Source organism: Oncorhynchus keta, chromosome 15 (genome assembly GCF_023373465.1).
Source record: "Oncorhynchus keta strain PuntledgeMale-10-30-2019 chromosome 15, Oket_V2, whole genome shotgun sequence".
NCBI classification, from domain to species: Eukaryota; Metazoa; Chordata; class Actinopteri; order Salmoniformes; family Salmonidae; genus Oncorhynchus; species Oncorhynchus keta.
In genome coordinates this window covers 19,443,100-19,471,012 of record NC_068435.1, presented here as the reverse complement: position 1 = coordinate 19,471,012, position 27,913 = coordinate 19,443,100, and the positions used below count along the sequence as shown (strand labels likewise).

At 43.5% G+C, this 27,913-nt stretch overlaps 1 protein-coding gene and 1 long non-coding RNA gene across 2 annotated transcripts in view; both read left to right on the top strand.

Annotated features, from left to right (window-relative positions):
• The window catches only part of LOC118375248 (chloride channel protein 2-like), a 118,754-nt gene that overhangs the window by 52,316 nt on the left and 38,525 nt on the right, over positions 1-27,913 (top strand). Inside the window, 10 exon segments of the mRNA XM_052463588.1 lie at positions 2,232-2,385; positions 16,805-16,936; positions 17,118-17,246; positions 17,515-17,648; positions 17,965-18,045; positions 18,549-18,572; positions 18,869-18,947; positions 19,062-19,187; positions 19,278-19,362; positions 19,484-19,585. Of these exon segments, the coding sequence (XP_052319548.1) occupies positions 2,232-2,385; positions 16,805-16,936; positions 17,118-17,246; positions 17,515-17,648; positions 17,965-18,045; positions 18,549-18,572; positions 18,869-18,947; positions 19,062-19,187; positions 19,278-19,362; positions 19,484-19,585 (1,046 nt within the window).
• Positions 19,961-22,216, top strand: LOC118375249 (uncharacterized). The gene is made up of 4 exons (XR_004823761.2): positions 19,961-20,263; positions 20,910-20,985; positions 21,096-21,166; positions 21,406-22,216. It is a non-coding gene; the product is annotated as an uncharacterized LOC118375249 (long non-coding RNA).

The following is a 27,913-nucleotide window of genomic DNA, read 5'->3' as shown; positions in this document are numbered from 1 at the left end:
TCAGTCAGGGCCTGGAAGGCATCCCTGGGTAGTTAGTCAGGGCCTGGAAGGCATCCCTGAGTAGTTAGTCAGGGCCTGGAAGGCATCCCTGGGTAGTTAGTCAGGGCCTGGAAGGCATCCCTGGGTAGTTAGTCAGGGCCTGGAAGGCATCCCTGAGTAGTTAGTCAGGGCCTGGAAGGCATCCCTGGGTAGTTAGTCAGGGCCTGGAAGGCATCCCTGAGTAGTTAGTCAGGGCCTGGAAGGCATCCTTGGGTAGTTAATCAGTCAGGGCCTGGAAGGCATCCCTGAGTAGTTAGTCAGGGCCTGGAAGGCATCCCTGAGTAGTTAGTCAGGGCCTGGAAGGCATCCTTGGGTAGTTAATCAGTCAGGGCCTGGAAGGCATCCCTGGGTAGTTAGTCAGGGCCTGGAAGGCATCCCTGAGTAGTTAGTCAGGGCCTGGAAGGCATCCCTGGGTAGTTAGTCAGGGCCTGGAAGGCATCCCTGAGTAGTTAGTCAGGGCCTGGAAGGCATCCCTGGGTAGTTAGTCAGGGCCTGGAAGGCATCCCTGGGTAGTTAGTCAGGGCCTGGAAGGCATCCCTGAGTAGTTAGTCAGGGCCTGGAAGGCATCCCTGAGTAGTTAGTCAGGGCCTGGAAGGCATCCCTGGGTAGTTAGTCAGGGCCTGGAAGGCATCCCTGAGTAGTTAGTCAGGGCCTGGAAGGCATCCTTGGGTAGTTAATCAGTCAGGGCCTGGAAGGCATCCCTGGGTAGTTAGTCAGTCAGGGCCTGGAAGGCATCCCTGGGTAGTTAATCAGTCAGGGCCTGGAAGGCATCCCTGGGTAGTTAGTCAGTCAGAGCCCGGAAGGCATCCCTGGGTAGTTAATCAGTCAGGGCCTGGAAGGCATCCCTGGGTAGTTAATCAGTCAGGGCCTGGAAGGCATCCCTGGGTAGTTAATCAGTCAGGGCCTGGAAGGCATCCCTGGGTAGTTAGTCAGTCAGGGCCTGGAAGGCATCCCTGGGTAGTTAATCAGTCAGGGCCTGGAAGGCATCCCTGGGTAGTTAATCAGTCAGGGCCTGGAAGGCATCCTTGGGTAGTTAATCAGTCAGGGCCTGGAAGGCATCCCTGGGTAGTTAGTCAGGGCCTGGAAGGCATCCCTGAGTAGTTAGTCAGGGCCTGGAAGGCATCCTTGGGTAGTTAATCAGTCAGGGCCTGGAAGGCATCCCTGGGTAGTTAGTCAGGGCCTGGAAGGCATCCCTGGGTAGTTAGTCAGGGCCTGGAAGGCATCCCTGGGTAGTTAGTCAGGGCCTGGAAGGCATCCCTGAGTAGTTAGTCAGGGCCTGGAAGGCATCCCTGGGTAGTTAGTCAGGGCCTGGAAGGCATCCCTGGGTAGTTAGTCAGGGCCTGGAAGGCATCCCTGAGTAGTTAGTCAGGGCCTGGAAGGCATCCCTGAGTAGTTAGTCAGGGCCTGGAAGGCATCCCTGGGTAGTTAGTCAGGGCCTGGAAGGCATCCCTGAGTAGTTAGTCAGGGCCTGGAAGGCATCCCTGGGTAGTTAATCAGTCAGGGCCTGGAAGGCATCCCTGGGTAGTTAGTCAGGGCCTGGAAGGCATCCCTGGGTAGTTAGTCAGGGCCTGGAAGGCATCCCTGGGTAGTTAATCAGTCAGGGCCTGGCAGATGCAGCTCATTGATAGCTTGTTTGGCTCTAGGGAGCGATCATTTGAATATTTTGAAATTGATTAATGGTATACTTGTCCTCTTTTGATCCATCTAAATAGTATGAAGTTGCTTCCTATTCTTGTCCCCTCTTTCATATTTTTTTTTTAGATATTCCTTTAGACCACGTGACAAACTCATTTCACGGAGGGCCAAGTGTCTGCAGGTTTTCACTCCTCCCTTGTGCTTGATTGATGAATTACCCTCACTGATTAGTAATGAGCTCCCCTCACCTGGTTGTCCAGGTTGAAAGTAAAAAACAAAAACCTGCAGGCACCCTGCCATCCGTGGAATGAGTTGGACACCCCTGCTTTTTAATACTATTGAAATGCAACTGCTATTTCTCATCCTTTCCCTCTCTGTCTCTAACTTTCTCTTGACCTCCCTCTCTTCTCCCCCCTCTGTCCTTCTCTCTCACATGGATTAATGGATTATATTAAACAGGACTCAGGAGCTGGTTGAGTATAATGAGGGTCCCTTTGAATACTTGAAAATGAATAATATTCTCTCTCTCTCCCTCCTTCCCCACCCCTCTTGTTCAGATGTATGGGCGTTACACACAGGAGCTCGGTGTGTATGCCAAGGAGGAGGCGGCCCGCCTGCGTGATGGCGGGGGACTGCGGAGGTCCACCAGTGTTCGCAGCCGGTCGGCAGAGCTGCTAGAGTATGAGAAAGACCCCTGCGCCAAGTGTCATGGTGAGTGACCAACTGACCTCAACATGACCACTCATTTACCAACCTAATGACCACTCATATTTACTGACCTGTCTAATGACCTCCGTGTGACCACTCATATTTAGTGACCTGTCTAATGACCTCAATAGGACCACTCACTTACTGTCCTGTGTAATGAGTGAGTGATCACTGTGATCCAATGACCTCTCCTATGAGTGCACCACCACCAAACTGACAGCGTTGACCTACGCTGAGTGTACAAAACATTATGAACACCTGCTCTTTCCATGACATGGACTGACCAAGTGAATCCAGGTGAAAGCTATGATCCCTTATTGATGTCTCTTGTTAAATCCACTTCAATAAGTGTAGATGAAGAGAAGACAGGTTAAAGAAGGTTTTTTATACCTTGAGACATGGATTGTTTATGTGTGCCTTTGAGGGGTTGACTGGGGTATGGTAGTAGGTGCCAGAACTGCAACGCTCCTGGGTTTTCACACTCAACAGTTTCCTGTGTGTATCAAGAATGGTTCCTGTGTGCATCCATCCAAACGACATACAGCCAACTTGACACAATTTGGGAAGCAAATGAACTTTTAACACATGTTAATTGAAATGTATTCCAAGGTGACTATCTCATGAAGCTGGTTGAGAGAATGCCAAGAGTGTGCAAACCTGCCATCAAGGCAAAGGGTGGCTAATTTTGAAGAATCTCAAATATAAAATATATTTTGATTTGTTTGGTTACTACATGATTCCATATGTTATTTCATAGTTTTGATGTCTTCACTATTATTCTACAATGATAAATCTTTCCAGCTGTAGATAGTTTACTTAACTTCATAACGCAACATATTTGGTCGCCAGGCATACTGTCTTATTACAGAGGTTCTGAATCTAAGTGGGAACAATTTTGAAGGCATCTCGAAAAAGCGGGTGTTCTTGACACTCACCAATGTCTTGGTGGCCCTATACGAAGAGACAGAGAAACCTAATAATTCTTTGAACTTTCCAAAGCATCACCTTGGTGTTGCTGGTGTGGAGACAGCAGATGCTGAGGCCCTCCATTTGGGGCTGTCTGAGCTACAGCAGAAGTGTGATCTGCTCATGGAGGAAACCAAAGAACTCCGAAAGAGGCTACTGCAGTATGAACCAACACCTGAGGATGGAGCAGCGGAGTAATGTAGTTGGTTGAATTGTTATATTTTTTTCACTGTTTGGAAAGGGCGCTTAATGTAAAGCCATAATTTCTCGTGTATCTACATATCACTTCAATTTTGTTTAAGTAGTAAATGTGGCTTCTGTGTACAGGCACTTCCTTTGTTACCATTATCTCCAATTTAAGTCAATAAATACTCTTGCAGGGGGGAAAAAACGATGCTACAATGTAGAAATAAAGAAAAACCCTTGAATGAGTAGGTGTGTTCAAACTTTTGATGAGTATTGTGTATATTTTTTTTAATGTAAAAAATAAAGGACTCTCTTAAATATGACTCTTGTGTACTAGCGATATCTTGCCATGTTCTTGTACATGTTGTACAACAGGAGGAGAGCAGAGGAGAGCAGAACCCAGCCATTCTCCCACCTACACCACAATACATTACCTCTTAGGAGTAGGATGATGGGTTTGTGCCTCTGTTCTGTATATGTGGGTGTGTGTGTGTAGGAGTATGTGCCTCTGTTCTACTCCAAAATCCAGAGGGTTTTAGAGCCCAGCCTACACACTCCGCAAAAGGCTGAGCGGCTCATCGTGACCGTTAACTTTAGAGAGCGAGCGTGGGTTAGCTCAAGAGGGAGATCTCGCTAACATGCTAGGCTAATGTGTAATCCAGTGTGACTGACTCATCTCACTCACCACCATCTGCCATCTACTGTATTTTATATAATACAATGAGCATAAACAAATCAAATTTTATTTGTCACATACACATGGTTAGCAGATGTTAATGCGAGTGTAGCGAAATGCTTGTGCTTCTAGTTCCGACAATGCAGTGATAACCAACAAGTAATCTAACTAACAATTCCAAAACTACTGTCTTATACACAGTGTAAGGGGATAAGGAATATGTACATAAGGATATATGAATGAGTGATGGTACAGAGCAGCATATAGTAGATGGTATCGAGTACAGTATATACATATGAGATGAGTGTGTAGACAAAGTAAACAAAGTGACATAGTTAAAGTGGCTAGTGATACATGTATTACATAAGGATGCAGTCGATGATGTGGAGTACAGTATATACGTATGCATATGAGATGAATAATGTAGGGTAAGTAACATTCTATAAGGTAGCATTGTTTAAAGTGGCTAGTGATATATTTACATCATTTCCCATCAATTCCCATTATTAAAGTGGCTGGAGTTGGGTCAGTGTCAATGACAGTGTGTTGGCAGCAGCCACTCAATGTTAGTGATGGCTGTTTAACAGTCTGATGGCCTTGAGATAGAAGCTGTTTTTCAGTCTCTCGGTCCCAGCTTTGATGCACCTGTACTGACCTCGCCTTCTGGATGATAGCGGGGTGAACAGGCAGTGGTTCGGTGGTTGATGTCCTTGATGATCTTTATGGCCTTCCTGTAACATCGGGTGGTGTAGGTGTCCTGGAGGGCAGGTAGTTTGCCCCCGGTGATGCGTTGTGCAGTCCTCACTACCCTCTGGAGAGCCTTACGGTTGAGGGCGGAGCAGTTGCCGTACCAGGCGGTGATACAGCCCGCCAGGATGCTCTCGATTGTGCATCTGTAGAAGTTTGTGAGTGCTTTTGGTGACAAGCCAAATTTCTTCAGCCTCCTGAGGTTGAAGAGGCGCTGCGCCTTCTTCACGACGCTGTCAGTGTGAGTGGACCAATTCAGTTTGTCTGTGATGTGTATGCCGAGGAACTTAACTTGCTACCCTCTCCACTACTGTTCCATCGATGTGGATAGGGGGGTGTACCCTCTGCTGTTTCCTGAAGTCCACAATCATCTCCTTAGTTTTGTTGACGTTGAGTGTGAGGTTATTTTCCTGACACCACACTCCGAGGGCCCTCACCTCCTCCCTGTAGGCCGTCTCGTCGTTGTTGGTAATCAAGCCTACCACTGTTGTGTCGTCCGCAAACTTGATGATTGAGTTGGAGGCGTGCGTGGCCACGCAGTCGTGGGTGAACAGGGAGTACAGGAGAGGGCTCAGAACGCACCCTTGTGGGGCCCCCGTGTTGAGGATCAGCGGGGAGGAGATGTTGTTGCCTACCCTCACCACCTGGGGGCGGCCCGTCAGGAAGTCCAGTACCCAGTTGCACAGGGCGGGGTCGAGACCCAGGGTCTCGAGCTTGATGACGAGCTTGGAGGGTACTATGGTGTTGAATGCCGAGCTGTAGTCGATGAACAGCATTCTCACATAGGTATTCCTCTTGTCCAGGTGGGTTAGGGCAGTGTTTGGGCGGTAAGCACCTATGTGTAATCACCTATTTGGGCGGTAAGCAAATTGGAGTGGGTCTAGGGTGTCAGGTAGGGTGGAGGTGATATGGTCCTTGACTAGTCTCTCAAAGCACTTCATGATGACGGAAGTGAGTGCTACGGGCGGTAGTCGTTTAGCTCAGTTACCTTAACTTTCAATGGTGGCCCTCTTGAAGCATGTGGGAACAGCAGACTGGTATAGGGATTGATTGAATATGTCCGTAAACACACCGGCCAGCTGGTCTGCGCATGCTCTGAGGGCGCGGCTGGGGATGCCGTCTGGGCCTGCAGCCTTGCGAGGGTTAACACGTTTAAATGTCTTACTCACCTCGGCTGCAGTGAAGGAGAGACCGCATGTTTTCGTTGCAGGCCGTGTCAGTGGCACTGTATTGTCCTCAAAGCGGGCAAAAAAGTTATTTAGTCTGCCTGGGAGCAAGACATCCTGGTCCGTGACTGGGCTGGGTTTCTTCTTGTAGTCCGTGATTGACTGTAGACCCTGCCACATGCCTCTTGTGTCTGAGCCATTGAATTGAGATTCCACTTTGTTTCTGTACTGACGCTTAGCTTGTTTAATAGCCTTGCGGAGGGAATAGCTGCATTGTTTATATTCGGACATGTTACCAGACACCTTGCCCTGATTAAAAGCAGTGGTTCGCGCTTTCAGTTTCACGCGAATGCTGCCATCAATCCACGGTTTCTGGTTAGGGAATGTTTTTATCGTTGCTATGGGAACGACATCTTCGACGCACATTCTAATGAACTCGCACACCGAATCAGCGTATTCGTCAATATTTCCATCTGACGCAATACGAAACATGTCCCAGTCCACGTGATGGAAGCAGTCTTGGAGTGTGGAGTCAGCTTGGTCTGACCAGCGTTGGACAGACCTCAGCGTGGGAGCCTCTTGTTTTAGCTTCTGCCTGTAGGCAGGGATCAGCAAAATGGAGTCGTGGTCAGCTTTTCCGAAAGGGGGGCGGGGCAGGGCCTTATATGCGTCGCGGAAGTTAGAGTAACAATGATCCAAGGTTTTACCACCCCTGGTTGCGCAATCGATATGCTGATAAAATTTAGGGAGTCTTGTTTTCAGATTAGCTTTGTTAAAATCCCCAGCTACAATGAATGCAGCCTCCGGATAAATGGTTTCCAGTTTGCAAAGAGTTAAATAAAGTTCGTTCAGAGCCATCGATGTGTCTGCTTGGGGGATATATACGGCTGTGATTATAATCGAAGAGAATTCTCTTGGAAGATAATGCGGTCTACATTTGATTGTGAGGAATTCTAAATCAGGTGAACAGAAGGATTTGAGTTCCTGTATGTTTCCTTCATCACACCATGTCCCGTTAGTCATGAGGCATACGCCCCCGCTACTCTTCTTACCAGAGAGATGTTTGTTTCTGTCGGCGCGATGCGTGGAGAAACCCGTTGGCTGCACCGCATCGGATAGCGTCTTCCCAGTAAGCCATGTTTCCGTGAAGCAGAGAACGTTGCAGTCTCTGATGTCCCTCTGGAATGCCACCCTTGCTCGGATTTTGTCAACCTTGTTGTCAAGAGACTGGACATTGGCAAGAAGAATGCTGGGAAGTGGTGCGCGATGTGCCCTTTTTCGGAGTCTGACCAGTACACCGCCTCGTTTCCCTCTTTTTCGGAGTCGTTTCCTTGGGTCGCTGCATGCGATCCATTCCGTTGTCCTGTTTGTAAAGCAGAACACAGGATCCGCGTCGCGGAAAACATATTCTTGGTCGTACTGATGGTGAGTTGACGCTGATCTTATATTCAGTAGTTCTTCTCGACTGTATGTAATGAAACCTAAGATGACCTGGGGTACTAATGTAAGAAATAACACGTAAAGAAACAAAAAACTGCATAGTTTCCTAGGAACGCGAAGCTGAGTATACAAAACATTAAGAACACCTTCCTAATATCGAGTTGCACCAGTGGAGGCTGTTGAGGGGAGGATAGCTCATAACAATGCCTGGAACGGAGCAAATGGAATGGCATCAAACACCTAGAAACTGTGTTTTATGTATTTGCTACCACTCAGCTAATTCCGCTCCAGCCATTACCATGAGCCTGTCCTCAAATAAGGTGCCACCAACCTACTGTGAGTTACCCCCCCTCCCTTTGCCGTCAGAACAGCCTCAGTTCGTCTGGGAATAAACTAGACAAGGTACGATCACGAATATCCTACCAACGGGACATCAACTGTAATATCCTATGTTTCACGGGAATCGTGGCTGAATGACGACATGGATATTCAGCTAGTGGGATACACACTGCACCGGAAAAATAGAACAGCACACTCCGGTAAGACGAGGGGGGCGGTCTGTGCATTTTTGTAAACAACAGCTTTTGCACAAAATCTAAGGAAGTCTCTAGATTTCGCTCACCTGAAGTGGAGTATATTGGGATAAATTGCAGCCACACTACTTGCCTAGAGAGTTTTCAGCTAAACTTTTCGTGGCTGTTTATTTACCACCACAGACAGATGCTGGCACTAAGACCGCACTCAGTCAGCTGTATAAGGAAATAAGCAAACAGGAAACCACTCACCCAGAGGTGGTGCTCCTAGTGGCCGGAGACATTAATTTGTGGTGCACTTATAGGAGAGGTCATTGGATCACAGTGATCCCTCACTCATTACACAGGTCAGTAAATATGAGTGGTCCTATTGAGGTCATTACACAGGTCAGTAAATATGAGTGGTCATATTGAGGTCATTAGACAGGTCAGTAAATATGAGTGGTCATATTGAGGTCATTACACAGGTCAGTAAATATGTGTGGTCCTATTGAGGTCATTACACAGGTCAGTAAATATGAGTGGTCCTATTGAGGTCATTACACAGGTCAGTAAATATGAGCGGTCCTATTGAGGTCATTAGACAGGTCAGTAAATATGAGTGGTCCTATTGAGGTCATTAGACAGGTCAGTAAATATGAGTGGTCATTAGGTTGGTAAATATGAGTGGTCATGTTGAGGTCATTAGACAGGTCAGTAAATATGAGTGGTCCTATTGAGGTCACTACACAGGTCAGTAAATATGAGTGGTCCTATTGAGGTCCTTAGACGGGTCAGTAAATATGAGTGGTCCTATTGAGGTCACTACACAGGTCAGTAAATATGAGTGGTCCTTTTGAGGTCATTACACAGGTCAGTAAATATGAGTGGTCCTATTGAGGTCATTACACAGGTCAGTAAATATGAGTGGTCATTAGGTTGGTAAATATGAGTGGTCATATTGAAGTCATTAGACAGGTCAGTAAATATGAGTGGTCCTATTGAGGTCATTACACAGGTCAGTAAATATGAGTGGTCATTAGGTTGGTAAATATGAGTGGTCATATTGAGGTCATTACACAGGTCAGTAAATATGAGTGGTCATATTGAGGTCATTACACAGGTCAGTAAATATGAGTGGTCATATTCTTGGAGATTTTGTTTGAGATGTGGCAGTGCCTTGTCATAAAATAGGCTTTTCCCATTTTGTGCACTGCTTGCTAGTGACTGTTCTGCTGAGGGAGATTACACTCATATTTGTTTTGATATCTTTGGCCTAAATGTCATTCAGTATGTTTGTACGATTCATATTCCCGAAACAGAATAAGCTATTCATTACACAGTGTATCTGGCAGACTGTCTGTTTTTGCTTTTGGGTTGTCACACTACTGTGGCTGCGAATATAAGGAGAGCCAAGTTGCCTGGGCAGAGGAGAGCCAAGCTGCCCGGGCAGAGGAGAGCCAAGTTGTCCGGGCAGAGGAGAGCCAAGCACCGGACAGAGGGCCATCCACCACATGCCAAACTAGTGTGTGTGTCTGTGTGTGTGTGTGTGTGTGTGTGTGTGTGTGTGTGTGTGTGTGTGTGTGTGTGTGTGTGTGTGTGTGTGTGTGTGTGTGTGTGTGTGTGTGTGTGTGTGTGTGTGTGTGTGTGTGTGTGTACAGTATGCCTGTGTGCAATGGCGATTCTAGCTTGTATGGCTCCCTGGGCCCACCCTTCCCCCCCCTTGGGAAAAAAACAACTATTTTTTTATTCAGACATTGGAACAACACAAATAAATAATCATAACATTTAAAACTATATAAATATAAAAATATAAACAAAAATAAGACTCATAAATATCAAAAAGGAGTAACAAAGACATGTTTATTTGACACTTGAGCATCAATACATTACCCATCCCCCAATAATGTCAACCAAGACTCAAGACTAAACAAATTCAGCTTGGTGGTGTGCAGACTGGTTTTCTATTATTTTTAACCATCAATCAATCAAATGTATTTATAAAGCCCTTCTTCCATCAGCTGATGTCACAAAGTGCTGTACAGAAACTCAGCCTAAAACCCCAAACAGCAAGCAATGCAGGTGTAGTAGAACGATTTTGCATAAACCAGAAAAAAATGCAACAATATGTATGTGAAACTTTTTGCTAATTGCATTAGTACTGTACAAAGTTAGAGGTGCGCTATTTGATAGTTCCCCTACTCCCCCCAACCTCGGGCTTCCAGTGGGGAGACCGGAGGTCAACCTACCCCCGTCCCCCTACCCATCTCGTACTTCTGATTGGGAGACTTTCCCAGGCAGTAGACTGTCTAGCTCACAAACTAGAATCAGGGTGCCCACGGAAGGTCATGTGGTCTGATGAGACAAAAATAGAGCTTTTTGGTCTAAACTCCACTCGCCGTGTTTGGAGGAAGTAGAAGGATGAGTACAACCCCAAGAACACCATCCCAACCGTGAAGCATGGAGGTGGAAACATCATTCTTTGGGGATGCTTTTCTGCAAAGGGGACAGGACGACTGCACCGTATTGAGGGGAGGATGGATGGGGCCATGTATCGCGAGATCTTGGCCAACAACCTCCTTCCCTCAGTATGAGCATTGAAGATGGGTCGCGGCTGGTTCTTCCAGCATGACAACGACCCGAAACACACAGGAAACACACAGCCAGGGCAACTAAGGAGTGGCTCCGTAAGAAACATCTCAAGGTCCTGGAGTGGCCTAGCCAGTCTCCAGACCTGAACCCAATAGAAAATCTTTGTAGGGAGCTGAAAGTCCATATTGCCCAGCGACAGCCCCGAAATCTGAAGGATCTGGAGAAGGTCGGTATGGAGGAGTGGGCCAAAATCCCTGCTGCAGTGTGTGCAAACCTGGTCAAGAACTACAGGAAACGTATGATCTCTGTAATTGCAAACAAAGGTCTCTGTACCAAATATTAACTTATGCTTTTCTGATGTATCAAATACTTATATCATGCAATAAAATGCAAATGAATTACTTAAAAATCATACAATGTGATTTTCTGGATTTTTGTTGTAGATTCTGTCTCTCGCAGTTGAGGTGTACCTATGATAAAAATTACAGACCTCTCCATGCTTTGTAAGTAGGAAAACCTGCAAAATCGGAAGTGTATCAAATACTTGTTCTCCCACTGAATGTTAATGTGATTTTATTTTTATAAATTTGCAAAAAAATCCTAAAACCCATTTTTGCTTTGTCATTATGAGGTACTGTGTGTAGATTGATTTTTTAAAAAGTAGAATAAGGCTGTAACGTAACAAAATGCGGAAAAAGTCAAGGGGTCTGAATACTTTCCGAAGGCACTGTCGGCACTACCTCTGCCGTGGACTTTCAGTGCTGTCAGAAAGTATTCACAAAAGTTGTTGTGTTAGTCTGAATTAAAAATGCATAAAATTTAGATTTTTTTTTTGTCTCTGGCATACACACAATAACCCATAATGTCAAAGTGGAATCATATTTTTTCCAAATTAATTAAATATTAAAAGATTAAATGTCCTGAGACTAAGTATTCAACCTCTTTGTTATAGCAAGCCTAAATAAGTTCAGGAGTAAAAATGTGCTTAACAAGTCACGTAAGTTGCATGGACTAACTCTGTATGTGTAGCTTGCTTTTGAGGTGGCGCGACCGGCTAAGACTCTTGAGGGAGGACAGTCACTTGTGTTTGTGAGCATGACGTCCTTTTTACGTGCAATAATAGTGTTTAACAGGATTTTTGAGTGACTACCTCATCTCTGTACTTCACACATACTTATTTTCCACCATAATTTGCAAATCAATTCATAAAAAATCCTACAAGGTGATTTTTGGAGAAAAAAAATCTCATTTTGTCTGTCATAGTTGAAGTGTACCTATGATGAAAACTACAGGCCTCTCTCATCTTTTTAAGTGGGAGAACTTGCACAATTGGTGGCTGACTAAATACTTTTTTGCCCCACTGTACCTACAGTGAAGCCGCTCAACAACTACATCATACCAGTCATCCAACAGACTCCCAACCCCCCAAGATCCCCCCACAGTTCCCCAATAGTTGTCCCTCGATCATTCCAGACCCCTCCCACAGTCTCCCCCTGAAGAAAAATTAAAAATACAATTAATTCCATTCCCAACCCCCAAGAACCCCACAATGGACCAACAACCAAGAGAATGAACAAAAGAGAAAAAAGAAAGACAGAAGAAAACAGCAAACAACAATGCAAAAAAATAAATAATAATAAAACTAAAAATTAAACAAAGAACAAAGGATAACTAAAATCATAACAGCAATGCCAACTGTATATGTTTGTGTGCATGTCTGGCACTATTACATTTATGTGTGTATGCGTTTCTTTGCATGAGTGTGTATATATGCATGTGTACAAACACCTGCACGGCATCAGCCAAACTTTTTATTATGTTTAATTTTTACTTAAAAAAAAAACTTTGACCATCATTCTATCTCTCGCACAGAAACTCCACTCCCACTTGTCTCCAATTCCACATCCCAAAACTCAGCATCCCTCAGCCCATCCAATCTATCTCTGCTGGCCACCCACTTCGGGTTTCTACGCAACACATATCTTTCAACTATGCTGTGATGTTTAACATGCAGTTTCAATCTATCTAATCGAATAGAATCCACAGATTGCGAGTTAACGATAAATACTTTTACTAAGAGTATTAGTATATTAGTAATTGACTGACCCGGTCTCTCCAGATCTCCTAACAGTACTATTTCTAGGGTCAATTTTAGATCAATGCTATGCAGTTTCAGCCATTCCTGAACCTGAGACCAGAAACAGGCTACCTGAGGGCAATACCAAAATAAATAGTCTATTGATTCTGTATCCTCACAACAAAATCTGCAGAGCTTCGATGATTTTATGCCTCAAATATTCAACATTTTGTTCGTGGCAAGAATTCTAAATAATAACTTTAGCTGAAAAACAAAGGTCATGAATCTTGTGTTCTTATACTGTATATATCAACTCAGGCACCATGGATCGGTACATCAAAAATCTCTTCCCAACTATTTTGCAATCTGTATGACACAGTTGTCAACATCCTGGTCCTCAAATGAAACTGGTATACTTTCCTATTTATGCTATTTTTATTCCTCCGCCAGTTATGATCCTTTATATTGGGCAGTTCCCTAGCTCCTCCCGCTGCCACCTACCTCCTCTATTTTTAGGATAATGCTGTAATCATTTGGTTGTACTCTTGGATTGAGCAGACCTTCCCGTACAATTCGGATAACTCAATGAAGGACATAACTCTACCATTCCAATTTACAATATAATTTAATAACAAAATACCATTTTCAAACATCTTTCCCATAAATACAGATATTTTATCAACCCGCACATTTGAGTTCAGCCATAATATTTGTTCTATCTTTTCAGGGAGATGAAATTGAAATTGTAGCCAGCTCTGCAATGCTTGTTTGAAAAAGAGATACTTTGGAAAAAAGTATAATTTTCAATTAATCGAAAATGAGACATGGCAATCTGCACAAAGGCAAAAAGGCCATTTTTAAACAATGGATGAGCTTTTCTTAGTAATCTACTTGAGAACCATTTAGGGTTCAAGTAAAACTTTTGAATAAGTGAAGCTTTTAGAGAGAGGTTTAGTGCTAGTAGAGCACTAGCCTCTACTTCAACGGAAAGGAAATTGTCTGTGTCTGTAGATACATCTGTTTTTCTTTTTTTGTCTGGTTAAAGATATTTTGTGAAGTAGTCAGATCTTTCCATTTCCAGTATGTTGCTCCTCCATAGCGTAAAGCTGTTGGTACTCGTCGATTTCCCTCAGGATCTCCTTAGTATACAGGTTGGCTCTTTACTACAACCAGATGTTTTACGAAAAGATAACAATGAGTGCCCAATAAATGCTTTAAATTGCACCAACGGCATCATCAAGATTAAATGTATTTCAAATTTTGTTCCAGCAATACGGTGCATTAAAACTAAAAGCAGATTTACCTGGCTCGTTGGAGACCCTAGGAACCTCAATAATGATCCAATCCTGTGAACAGCAAATTTAGATAAGATGGACGTTTATGAGTAGGGCCTTGTAAACAAAAAGGGAGTGGGTTTACATACACTAAGTTGACTGTGCCTTTATACAGCTTGGAAAATTCCAGAAAATTATGTCATGGCTTTAGAAGCTTCTGATAATTGACATAATTTGAGTCAATTGGTGGTGTACTTGTGGATGTATTTCAAGGCCTACCTTCAATCTCAATGCCTCTTTGCTTGGCATCATGGGAAAATCAAAAGAAATCAGCCAATACCTCCACAAGTCTGGTTCATCCTTGGGAGCAATTTTCAAACGCCTGAAGGTATTTTTAAAATTTTATTTTACCTTTATTTAACTAGGCAAGTCAGTTAAGAACAAATTCTTATTTTCAATGACAGCCTAGAAACAGTGGGTTAACTGCCTGTTCAGGGGCAGAACGACAGATTTGTACCTTGTCAGCACAGGGATTTGAACTTGCAACCTTTCGGTTACTAGTCCAACACTCTAACCACTAGGCTACCCTGCCGTACCACGTTCATCTGTACAAACAGTAGTATGCAAGTATAAACACCATCACACCGCTCAGGAAGGAAACGCGTTCTTTCTCCTAGAGATGAACGTCCTGAAAAGTGCAAATCAAATCAATCCCAGAACAACAGCAAAGGACCTTGTGAAGATGCTGGAGGAAACAGGTACAAAAGTATCTATATCCACAGTAAAACGAGTCCTATATCGACATAACCTGAAAGGCCGCTCAGCAAGGAAGAAGCCACTGCTCCAAAACCACCATAAAAAAAGCCAGACTATGGTTTGCAACTGCACATGGTGAGAAAGATCATACTTTTTGGAGAAATGTCCTCTGGGATGAATGAAAAATAGAACTGTTTGGCCATAATGACCATTATGTTTGGAGGAAAAAGAGGGAGGCTTGCAAGCCGAAGAACACCATCCCAACCGTGAAGCACGGGGATGGCAGTATCATGTTGTGTGGGTGCTTTGCTGCAGGCGGGACTGGTGTGCTTCACAGAATAGATGGTATCATGAAGTAGTAAAATTATGTGGATATATTGAAGCAACATCTCAAGACATCAGTAGGAAGTTAAAGCTTGGCCGCAAATGGGTCTTCCAAATGGACAATGACTCCAAGCATACTTGTGCGAGCAAGGAGGCCTGCAAACCTGACTCCGTTACACCAACTCTGTGAGGAGGAATGGGCCAAACTTCACCCAACTTATTGTGGGAAGCTTGTGGAAGGCTACCTGAAACATTTGACCCAAGTTAAACAATTTAAAGGCAATGCTACCAAATACTAATTGAGTGGATGTAAACTTCTGACCCACTAGGAATGTGATGAAAGAAATAAAAGCTGAAATAAATCATTGTCTCTACTATTATTCTGACATTTCACATTTTTAAAATAAAGTGGTGATCCTAACTGATCTAAGACAGGGAATTTTTACTCGGCTTAAATGTCAGGAATTGTGAAAAACTGAGTTTAAATGTATTTGGGTAAGGTTTAAAGCACTCAAGAAACATTTAAGAAACAAAGTTAGGTCAGCTAAAATAAGCTTCCTTGGACCCAAATTATTCTCCTTTTTATGTGAACTGGAAGTCTGGAATTCCACCGGTTGTCACAACTTCCCCCGAAGTCGGCCCCTCTCCTTGAAGTCGGCCCCTCTCCTTGAAGTCGGCCCCTCTCCTTGAAGTCGGCCCCTCTCCTTGAAGTCGGCCCCTCCCCTTGAAGTCGGCCCCTCCCCTTGAAGTCGGCCCCTCTCCTTGAAGTCGGCCCCTCCCCTTGAAGTCGGCCCCTCCCCTTGAAGTCGGCCCCTCCCCTTGAAGTCGGCCCCTCTCCTTGAAGTCGGCCCCTCCCCTTGAAGTCGGCCCCTCCCCTTGAAATCGGCCCCTCCCCTTGAAGTCGGCCTCTCTCCTTGAAGTCGGCCCCTCTCCTTGTTCGGGTGGTGTTCAGCGGTCGACGTCACCGGCTTTCTTGTCACCACCGATCCATGTTTCATTTTTGTTTTGTCTGTATTACACCTGGTTTGAATTCCCATATCATGTTCCTTATTTAACCCTCTGGCATACATTTCTGTTCTGTCTGTGATTGTTGGTGTCTTAGTGATTGTTGTAGGTGTTAGTTTGTATGCATTTTCCTATTCGGAATCTTGCTTGAATTTTTGTGAGTAAACTCAGTTGTGTTGCTCAGCGATTTGGTGCCAGAGATGTAGCGCTTGACTCCGCTACATCTCTGGCACCAAATCGTTAACACCCGTTCAGTATCTAGAGCATTCATAGACTGTGTCCCTCAAGACACTGTGTTCTCTTCGATGTTTGATTTGGTCTTCAGGGACATCCAGTTACTCCTATTTCATCCACCTGAGAGCAACCATTTACCTTTCCTCCTTCTCTCCACACATCCCTTTTATCTCTCTATCGTCACTCGCTTCCTGTGTGTTTAGCGGCCTTATATATCTCTCTTTCCACCCATCTCTAAGTCCACTCATTCCTTTATTCATTCAGCTCAGCAAGTTGATGCATTTCTATCCGTCTCTCCACCCCACTTGCTTTTCACACAGTGTTCCTTCTCCATTTCTTATCACTCCATATGTCTTTTTTTAATGCCCTCTGTCTTGTTACAGTGACTATTTCTCTCTTATTTTAAGCTGTTGTCTTTTTAATCTTCCTCTCTCCTCTCTCTCCCACCCCCTCTCTCCTTTCTCCAGTTTGTACATCTCGCTGTCAGAAGTTCCTGATCTCTCGTGTGGGCGAGGACTGGATCTTTCTCATCCTCCTGGGTCTGGTCATGGCCCTGGTCAGCTGGGTGATGGACTACGCTATAGCCTTCTGTCAACAAGGTGAGGGAGGGAGGGAGGGAGGGAGAGATATTCCTGGGTCTGTTGGGTAATGGACAACACCATAGGGAATGGAAGGAGGGAGAGAGAGAGGGTGAGATATTCCCAGCTCTCCTTGTGTAAAAAGTTTTGGAATGTGCCCTTTAATAGGTTTGATTTATCTGTGTGTGTCTCTGCGCTGTAGCTCAGAAGTGGATGTACGGGGGACTGAACAGTAACATGCTCCTGCAGTACCTGGCCTGGGTCACCTACCCAGTCGTGCTCATCACTTTCTCAGCAGGGTTCACACAGATACTGGCCCCGCAGGCTGTGGGTAAGATACTCAAGTGTGGAACGCACACACACTCATTCAATGTAATCTTACACCTACATTTATTCCTAATCATGCTCACTCACATATATTTAAATAGCTAATTTGCACACAGAATGAAACACTGTGCAATATTATTTAAAGATCACAGATGTATGGCGTTGACTCAGTCCACATGGGTAGTTGACAGTAGTTATACAACTTTAGGACATCCTTGACAATATCCTTGAAACCACTAGTAATGACCCTCTCACCTCTTCCTTTTCCTCAGGTTCGGGTATCCCAGAGATGAAGACCATTCTTAGAGGTGTGGTACTTAAGGAGTATCTCACCTTTAAAACCTTTGTGGCCAAGGTTATCGGGCTGACCTGTGCTCTGGGCAGTGGCATGCCCCTGGGAAAGGAGGTGGGAAACCCCTAGTGGACTGTTACGGGAAAAGTGAAATGTTTGAAATTCCTGGGCTCGAATTTATAAAGTGCTGATCTAGAAGCAGTTTTGCCATAAGATCATCATGAATACGGTTATATGGACGGGGGAGCTTTATTCTTACTCTGAGACACTTGATGAATACGGGCCCTGGTCTGAAATTGCTTTAGTTCTGCCTTCTTTTCCCCCCTTTTCTCCTCTATTACTAACTCTGCATTCCATGTTCTTTCTCTTCGTCATCCTTTGACCCCTACCCCTCCATCTCTCTTTCTCGTTTCTCCAATCTCTCACTCAGGGCCCGTTCGTTCATGTGGCCAGTCTGTGTGCAGCTCTCCTGAGTAAATTCATGGCTGCGTTGTTTGGTGGGATTTACATGGTGAGAGACAGTTCCCCCCCACACACACACACACACACTCAATTTGGTTTTAGTATCTGTGTGATATTTTCTGACCAGACTGCCACCCTCCAGGACACACACTCACCCCCACTCACCTGAGCCCGACCCTGGGCTCCAGCACACAGTACGACTCCTGTCTATGGTTCTCAGTCTGCCAAGAGATTACTCTCTCTGCCATACACCACCCAAGACCTGAAGGAGGGGAGGGGGAGGCGGGGGAGGAGGAAAAGGGAGATGGAGGAAGAACATTTCAAGTCAGCAAGCATCAAATCAGACGATCTACTTTAGAACAAATTCATAATGATCAGGGTTGAGGTTCATCCTGTTTGAACCCAATCATTATAGGAGATTGAATACATTTTCTGTCCAAAATATAAAGCAATAAATATAATTTTTCCCAACAGATTTTGGTCTCTGCTTTTCTTCAATCTAATTCTCAGGTACTCACACAGATTTCTGTCTTTTCCCACTTACTGCTTAAGGAAGAGCCCTTTGAGGGAAACAAGGTACGAGTGCACGTGTGTCTAAGTATGTGCACGTCTCAGGGTCCACTTGTTTCATGTTTGTTGGGGCGTCATGTGAGCGCCTTTCCATTTCAAGTCAAGCATTTCTATTCTGTTCTATGTGAATGCCATCATGACACATACGACAAATGGTACATGACATCTCCCTTCATGTTATTCTGTTCATCTAAATTCCAACATTACTCTCTGTAATTCCATTATGTATTTCTATGTGTGCTTGCACATAAGTGTTAATGTATGTGTGGGTGTTTGTGAGTGTGCGTCTGTTCATATTACAGAATGAGTTGAGGAACACAGAGATGCTATCAGCAGCGTGTGCAGTAGGGGTGGGATGCTGCTTTGCTGCCCCTATTGGAGGTACGTAACCATGGGAAGTCCATGTATTTTACAATATACATTGGGGAGAAATGCAGTAAAATACAGTAAGTGATGAATGGTGTTACTGCAACAGTGATTGTGTGTGTGCTGCAGGTGTGCTCTTCAGCATTGAGGTAACGTCAACGTTCTTTGCGGTGAGGAACTACTGGAGGGGCTTTTTTGCTGCCACCTTCAGCGCCTTCATCTTCAGAGTACTGGCTGTGTGGAACCAGGACGAAGGTGAGGAGGTGTGTGTGTGTGTGTGGGGGGGGGTCATTGAACCAATAGTTAGTCAGAGCTGACTGGTGTTATTCTCTCTGTCTCTCTCAGAGACCATCACGGCTCTTTTTAAGACACGTTTCCGTCTGGACTTCCCCTTTGACCTCCAGGAGTTGCCAGCCTTCGCCATCCTGGGGTACATGTGTGTTTACTGTATCCTGTGTGTTCTACACACCCTGCTCAAACTCCTCAGTATCGTCACTGTAAATGGCTATTAACCTAGAACTGTGTGTGACTCTGTCCCCTGCCCTCCTCAGGATTGCGTGTGGTTTTGGTGGGGCCCTATTTGTCTACCTGAACAGACTGATAGTAGAGTGTGTGAGGAAACAGAAGACCATCAACAAGTTCCTGCTTAGGAAGTGAGTCTGTGAATATTATACTATTGAACGGTTATATATTGTACACACACAAACATATGGAGGACTAAATCTGCAGTAATTATAGATAAATGCACAAATAAATAGATGAATAAATAAATGGATGAATGAATGCACACAAATAGATAAATTATTATTTTAATAAATAATCCCACTCTCATTTGATTAATTTATATTATTTCTTAATTTATGTCTTCCTTCAATATGATAATGAGGTGTCAATCAAACGTATGTGGGTGGTATCTAACACACCATTGGTGAATCAATGCCAAAGCACCTTGCATGATTGCACTTGCCTGGGCTGCGTTCAGTATAACCGATTAGCCCCCCCTTCCCAACAAGTAATGTGCAGTGCATATCTATCTATTAATTAATATCTGTTAATATTATATGTCACCGTTTTTTGGGCTGAAGTTGGAGATAAAAATCTATTATATGCAGCTGTGCCGCACGCGCACCATAAAAACATTGCTCTTCCTTGATTTAGAAGCAGGTGAGCAGTTGTAGAACACTGAGCCGTTGACTGCGTTACTTTTGACAATAAGCCACCGGACTACAGTCATATCGTTTTGAACCTAGAAGAAGACCAAGAGACGGGAGTAGGAAGGATTTGACCGGGATTGCCCAGAAAACCATGTTACTATAAACGAACGTTACTGAGTGAGTATCAAGCTCGCCAGCTTGCCGTTTTAACAGCCAGACTCACACTTAGTTAGTTAGCTAATGAACTAAACTGCAATTATCATAAATCATTATTATCTAGCTAGCTACGGTACAGAAATATTTGTCAAATGTAAAGCAAGCAGTGCATGGCATGTCAGAAGTAATGCATGTTGGCTAGATCACTTATTATAGAATGCATACTTAATTAATAGGGATGTCAGTTAGTTAGTTAGTTAGCTACATACCTAGGCTAATTCTTGACATAATACATATTTGAAGCAGTTTGGTTGCAATATTAGGTCTCAATCACTGGCATCTAAACGAGCAACTAAGCTAACTACAATCAAATGAGGAGCATGATGTCATGATGGAAATCAACTATGTGAAGGTAGCCACAGTACAGATTAGCCACAATAGTGGAATTGCTTTTTGCTTTAGTAATTCTTAGTGAGATGAGAAGTAGTGCTATAAAATAGTTTATCTAGCTATAAATTCACATGTAAACCATGTCATTTGTTGTAGCCGATAACACAAAATGGCATGTATACTTTTAAATCAGCTCCTATTGTCATTAATGAATCCTAAATACAGGTACCATTTTAATTGTGTTAATCTCTGAAATTTGTCATCTAATCTCTTGGAGCCTGGTGGAGGCAGAATATTTTTTTACATCTAGGCTGAGGCTTGTTACCAGCAGGAACATGGAGCACTCTCTGTCAGTAAGTCATGATATTGTTTTCCTTTACATTGCATAATGCTAGGCAGGAGGTGCTGGGCCAGTGGGAGGTCCAAGTTCTCATTCTAGCACACTACCTCTATCACTCTCCAGGTGCTACAGAGACAGAATTGTCCTGCGAGACTTCTGACCAACTGCCTTTCATCTCTCCAGAGCACAGAGAAGTAAGCTACACTCATAAAAGTATACTATGTAAATCTCCTTCACTGTGGCGGTCTGCCTGTGTGACACAGCATAGCATATTATACAGGGCCACTGGTTGGGTTGGATTTACTGTACACACAAACTCATTCTCTCACCTCCTTGTAATAGTCCCAGACTTTTATCAAAACTAACATATCCATATCCCCCTAATCTCCAGGTGAGTCTAACATATCCATATCCATATCCCCCTAATCTCCAGGTGAGTCTGCTGGGCAATGGAACTCTAGAGCAGTACATCCAAAAAACCTTCCACCCTGTTGTCAGCTATCTGCAGATAGTTCCCTGATTGAAAGCCTTGATAGTTGCATCCCAAGGCCACATTTTGGGGGTGACCAAATGCATAAAGTTTTGTATGAACTAATTTTCATTTTGTTAGATTACAAAATACCCTTTTCATGTCATGTTGGTCTTCACACTAACTTCTGTGGTAACTTTTAAACAAAGACGACACATAGGCTAATTGGGGTTTTGACATCAGATGTTGTTCAGAGCTGATATGAGTGGTCAAAAGACCAATTAGTGAAAAACATAATTGGGCAGCCTGTGTGAACGCAGCCTTAGTTTATGCTTCAAAAGGCCTAGAGTAAAAGAGTCATGTCTAGATTAATATATTTTTATTAATGTATATGAGATATATCTATCCCTGACCAGATTGAAGAATGGGACAAGTAGACAAAGTGAATGTCTGATTGTCTGTAGCATAATTTGAGTGGTTACATACAATACATGTTGACAGAATGGCTGCGAGACAGTGTTGCTGTACTCCCAGGTAAGACCCTTTCTTTCAGTACCACAGAAGGGCATAGTTTACATTCAGGCTGCTTTGAAGAAGTGTCACCATCCAGGCCCATGTCACATCCTCTGATGGGGAGATGAAATGCATTATGTACCTTTCATCACCAAAGCCATGTTAGCGTTTACTGCACATGTTGCTGTACAATTCAACCCTTTTGTTAGTGTCATTGATATGGAAATTCACATTCCGTTAATAAGCATTGACTAATACCTCTAGGGCAGAGGTAGGCAACCCTTTTCCTGGAGTGCCGCAGGCGCTTAATGTTTCTGATTAAACTGACCTGGAAGACAATCACTGAACTGATAAATTAGCTCAGTTGGTCAGTACGGATTTCAGTACATAGAACGTTCAATTGAACGGAAGTGGTGCTGTACTGAATGACCAGTTTAAAAATGGGAAAGGCTTGGGTTGTCGGTTCAAAGTCTACCGCTGCCCTTTAAATATGTTGCTTCAAGCCACACACCCACTGAACGGCGCAAACGTATGTCTAAGAACATACAAGAACGTTTTGTTAAAATGTGTCATTCAGTACAAACCGTTCCACAATGTAGCAAATGATTAAGTGAACTATAGCCTAGATGGAACAAAATTCTTCATTACCTGGGCTCCCGAGTGGCGCAGATGTCTAAGGCACAGCATCTCTTTGTGCTTGAGGCGTCACTACAGACCCTGGTTCTATCCCGGGCTGTATCACAACCGGCCGGGATCGGGAGTCCTATAGGGCGTCACACGTCGTTAGGGGAGGATTTGGCCAGGGTAGGCTGTCATTGTAAAATAAGAATTTGTTCTTAACTGACTTGCCTGGTTAAATAAAAAGGTTTGCCTGCTCTAGGGTCCTGTGGTGAAGCGACTACTGTGCAAGGTATTGGGCAACAGCTTTCTTCCAGGGTCCATATTCACAAAACATCTCAGAGAGTGATCTAGGATAACCTCCTTGTCAATGTAATTGTAGTCAATGTGAAGACAATCCTAACATCAGTACTCCTACTCTACTCTGAGATTCTTTGTGAATTTGGTCCCTGGCCTGTCAACACTGCACCTGAAATGCAACAAAAATATGAATAATTAGCTCAGTAACCTAGCTAACTAGCCATTGAAACACTTGTAAATGTGCACAAGCCTAATAAAGCAGGTGTATATGAAAACAGCCTATTTGCTGTGAAATTAAGAGCCATTTATCTTGCTAACTTTGTCACCAATCGATAAACAGGCAGGGGAACAAAGTAGTTTAACAAAAACTGCGGAATAGTCTAACTAGCTATTTCAAATACAGAAACCAATATATCTAGTTAATTGTTACTTTCTAGAAACCTAGCTACAGTCTGTTTAGCTAGCTAAGGTGAACTCTGATGGTGGGAGTAAACTAACGTCAGCTAGTTTGGCCCCTGCAGTTAAGGTTGCTGGCTAGTTACATTTTTAATCAAGTTTATTAATTGTATGAATAGCTAGCAAAGATATTCATTCACACATGTCTCTTTTAGCAGCTAGTTGACCCAAATTGTCTGCATACCTCCACACGGAAAAGCAGATCATATGGAGATTCTGTCGTTTTCAACAGCGGCCAGCACTGCCAGAGCAACCCACTGTACAGTATTGACAACTCCTCAGTAAGGAAAGCAGCTATTGGCTGTCCTAAAAGTTGCTAAATGACGCCATCACATCATTTGCATAATTGGCCATGTGCATGTAATTGTGATGGATGCTGCAGGAGAGAGGAATAACGTGGAAGAGACAAAGTGAGTAAAAAAAAACACCCTATATACATTTAGAACTACAAAGGGATTTTCTGTCGATTTGTGTTTTTTTTTTTTTTGTCACAATTCCAACCCTCCTCCTTTATCCAGACTTGGGACCGGCAGAAGTGACCAAAAAGAGACACTCTGGCGGAGTTACTTATTTTTTTATTTTTTTTATTTTAGTTAAGGTTAAAAACCAAATTATGGTCCACAAGTCATGGTAAAACATGAACATTTTTAACCATAACATGTTTTAATTTTTTTTTGTATATAATTTAAATGGACCAAAAGGAGACAATAAAAAAAAACTGTCAATGGTGATAAAATTATGGTAACTAGTCTGGCCATAATTCAGGTTAATTGTTAAAAAAAAAAAAACAGAACCCCCCCCCCTCCACACACACACAGCCTGTGCTGGCTCACAGAAAAAGTGGGTGGGTCAGTGTCATTTTGGTCAAGGCTCTCTATGGCAGGTTCAGTAACTGAGGGAGCTGACTTAAATGAGTAAGCAGCTGATGAGCCAAAAAGCTGCAAAACATTATCAGGCAGCTGGTGCTCATAGCAAGCCTCATCAGACAGCTTCAGTCCATATTGAATGCACAGGATGGAGTTAAGGGTCTGCAAGGACATCTGATTTCTAAGTTTGTTTTGTACCACTCTCTGGCTGAATACTCTCTTGACTTCAGCATTAGAGTGTGGCAAGGACAACACAGACACAGCAGCCATGGCAAGTTCTTGAAACGGGTTGATATCAGCTGCATCCCTGAACTTCCAAATCTCACTCCAGAAGCCCAGTGTGTTTTTTGTTGTTGTCCCATTCCTTTTACTAAAATGGATGGCCCACCATTGCTGGACTATCTTGTCTACCAAGGTGCTTGGCTATTTTTTTTCTATTTCTCCAGGGCTCTTATTGTGCTTTAGAGTTTCCTCCACATTGAAAACTGACATGTACTGCAGTGCTTCGATGTTGTCCGGCAGTCACCCTCAACTCATTAGTGAGGGAGATGGTGAAGGCTACACACCACTTTCTGACATTGTTTTCATCCTCAGGCGCAAGGTGGAGCTCAGCTGCCTTTGACTTAAAAAGGTAACCAAGGTACAGTTTGGGACTGATGTATCCATTATTGGCCCTTTTAGTACATCAACATTTGCCAGTGGATTCAGCACTCTGCTGCTCACAGACTTGATCAGGCTAACCAAGCTGTCAAGTAGCTTAAGAGGATCAACTTGCTCTCCCTCAAAAGCCTTGATGGCCAACTGTACCTCACCCAGCACGGACTTCAAAAAAGTCAGATACAATATGTTTTGAGGATCACTGTACATGGAGTATAAAACTTCAGCCATGTAGCAGTGTTCACTGGACTTGGTGACTGCGAAATGCAGCCTAAGCTCCTCCCACTGGCCTAAAACGCGTGCACAGTTACCAAAGAAAACAATACTAAGCACACATTTACCAGTAAAATAAATATTTGTATAAGCAAACTCATACTTTTGTTTTTTGATTGTTAGAGATGCAACCCAGTAGGTTCTTCGATATTTATGGATGTGACCCAATCGTTCGTTCTTTATGTTCTGTTTGCCATGCTCACTGCCAACGTTCTTATCCCTTGCTAGCTAGTCAGCAAGCTACTGCTAACAATCACAACCTCTGCAGCCAGAATAACAGCAAAGCAGGTGTTTTCTTTTGACATTCATTTGCAAACGGTGCCTAGCAAAATTATTCATCCCCCTTGGCGTTTTTCCTCTTTTGTTGCATTACAACCTGTAATTGAAATTTAGTTTTTATTTGGATTTCATGTAATGGACATACACAAAAGAGTCAATTGGTGAAGTAAAATGGAAAGACAATTAAATTGAAAAGTGGTGTGTGCATATCTATTCACCCCCTTTGCTACGAAGCCCCTAAATAAGATCTGGTGTAACCAATTACCTTCAGAAGTCATATAGTTAGTTAGATTGCACACAGGTGGACTTTAAGTGTCACATGATCTGTCACATGATATCAGTATATGTTCTGAAAGGCCCCAGAGTCTGCAACACCCCTAAGCAAAGGGCATCACCAAGCAAGCGGCACTGTGAAGACCAAGGAGCTCTCCAAACAGGCCAGGGACGAAGTTGTGGAAAAGTACAGATCAGGGTTGGGTTATAAATAAATATCAGAAACTTTGAACATCCCACTGAGCACCAATAAATCCATTATTAAAAAATGAAAAGAATATGGCACTACAGCAAACCTGCCAAGAGAGGGCTGCCAAAACCTGCCAAGAGAGGGCTACCAAAACTCACGGACCAGTCAAGGAGGGCATTAATCAGAGGCAACAAAGAGACCAACCATAACCCTGAAGGAGCTGCAGAGCTCCACAACGGAGATTGGAGTATATGTCCATAGGACCACTTTAAGCCGTACACTCCACGGAGCTGGGCTTTACAGAAGAGTGGACAGAAAAAGACATTGCTTAAATAAAAAAATAAGCAAACACGTTTGGTGTTCACCAACCGGCATGTGGGACAATCCCCAAACATATGGAAGAAGATTAAAAAATATATATATTTGCCATCAAGAACAACACTATGTCTGGCGCTAACCCAACACCTCTCATCACCCCGAGAGCACCATCCCCACAGTGAAGCATGGTGGTGGCAGCATCATGCTGTGGGGATTTTATTCATCGGCAGGGACTGAGAAACAGGTCAGAATTGAAGGAATGGTGGATGGCGCCAAATATAGGGAAATACTTAAGGGAAAACTGTTTGTCTTCCAGAGGTTTGAGACTGGGACGGAGATTCACCTTCCAGCAGGACAATGACCCAAAGCACACTGCTAAAGCAACACTTGAGTGGTTTAAGCAAACATATTTAAATGTCTTGGAATGGCCTAGTCAAAGCCCAGACCTCAATCCAATTGGGAATCTGTGGTATGACTTAAAGATTTCTGTACACCAGCGGAACCCATCCAACTTGAAGGATCTGGAGCAGTTTTGCCTTGATGAATGGGCAAAAATCCCAGTGGCTGGATGTGCCAAGCTTATAGAGCCATTGCTGCAAAAGGTGGCTCTACAAAGTATTGAATTTGGGGTTCTGCATGCTAAAGTTTCGTTTTTTTTTGTCTTGTTTTCTTCACAATAAAAAAAAAAATCAAATGATACAAACCTCAATGTATTTTAATTCCAGGTTGTAAGGCAAGAAAATAGGAAAAATGCCAAGGGGGTGAATACTTTTGCAAGCCACTGTATATCCATAACAACGAGCTGATAATGCCTGATTTTTGTCTGGCATAGCTAGAAAAGTCTGCATTCTCGTCAGGACACTCAACACTGTTCATTATGAGGAAATCGCATTGCATATCAAACACTAGGCTAAATGGTTTGTTGCTAGCAAACTTGCCAATATGACAACCAAATTCAAAAATACCAGTTGCTGAAAACAGTTGCTCCCAAACTAGAAGCGTGGGAGGATTTGACAGTATAGCGCCACTTGCGTCAAGACTGCAACATGGGGACCAGAGAAATGTATGTTTGTCACTCACCACGTTAGGTTGTCAGATGCTCAAAAAAAATGTCCTCCTTGGAGCTGCTTTTACAATGAATCCCATTTCAGTTTGTCGTTGTTGGTTTAACTTTCTGTAACTTTGTAGCAAGTGAGGTCTGCGTGTGTAGGTGCAAATTGCATCATGATTGCAAGGTGTCCCAATATATATTTTCCAACTCTCCCGTTATCTGGTTTAATGTCTATTCTAGAATGCCCTTCTAGCCAATCAGAAACGAGTATTCAACAATGCTGTGTTATAATTAAGCAATAGGCAAAAGGCCCAAGGAAGTGTGGTATATGGTCAATTGAATATGCATGACACATCGCAGAGTGCCTGGACACAGACCGTAACCGCCTTATTGCTATTATAAACTGGTTACCAATGTAATTGTCATACCCGTGGTATACATTTTGAAATACAACAGCTTTCAGCCAATCAGCATTCAGGGCTTGAACCACCCAGTTTATCATGTTATATGAATTCAACAAAAAAACAACAATTAGTTAATTTGACGAAAAATGACAAGTTAAAATCACACTGTGGATGAATTAGACTTCATCATTGCATACTTATATTTCACTGTGCAATATGTGAACACCTTCAAATTAGTAGATTTGTTTATTTCAGCCACACCAGTTGCTGACCG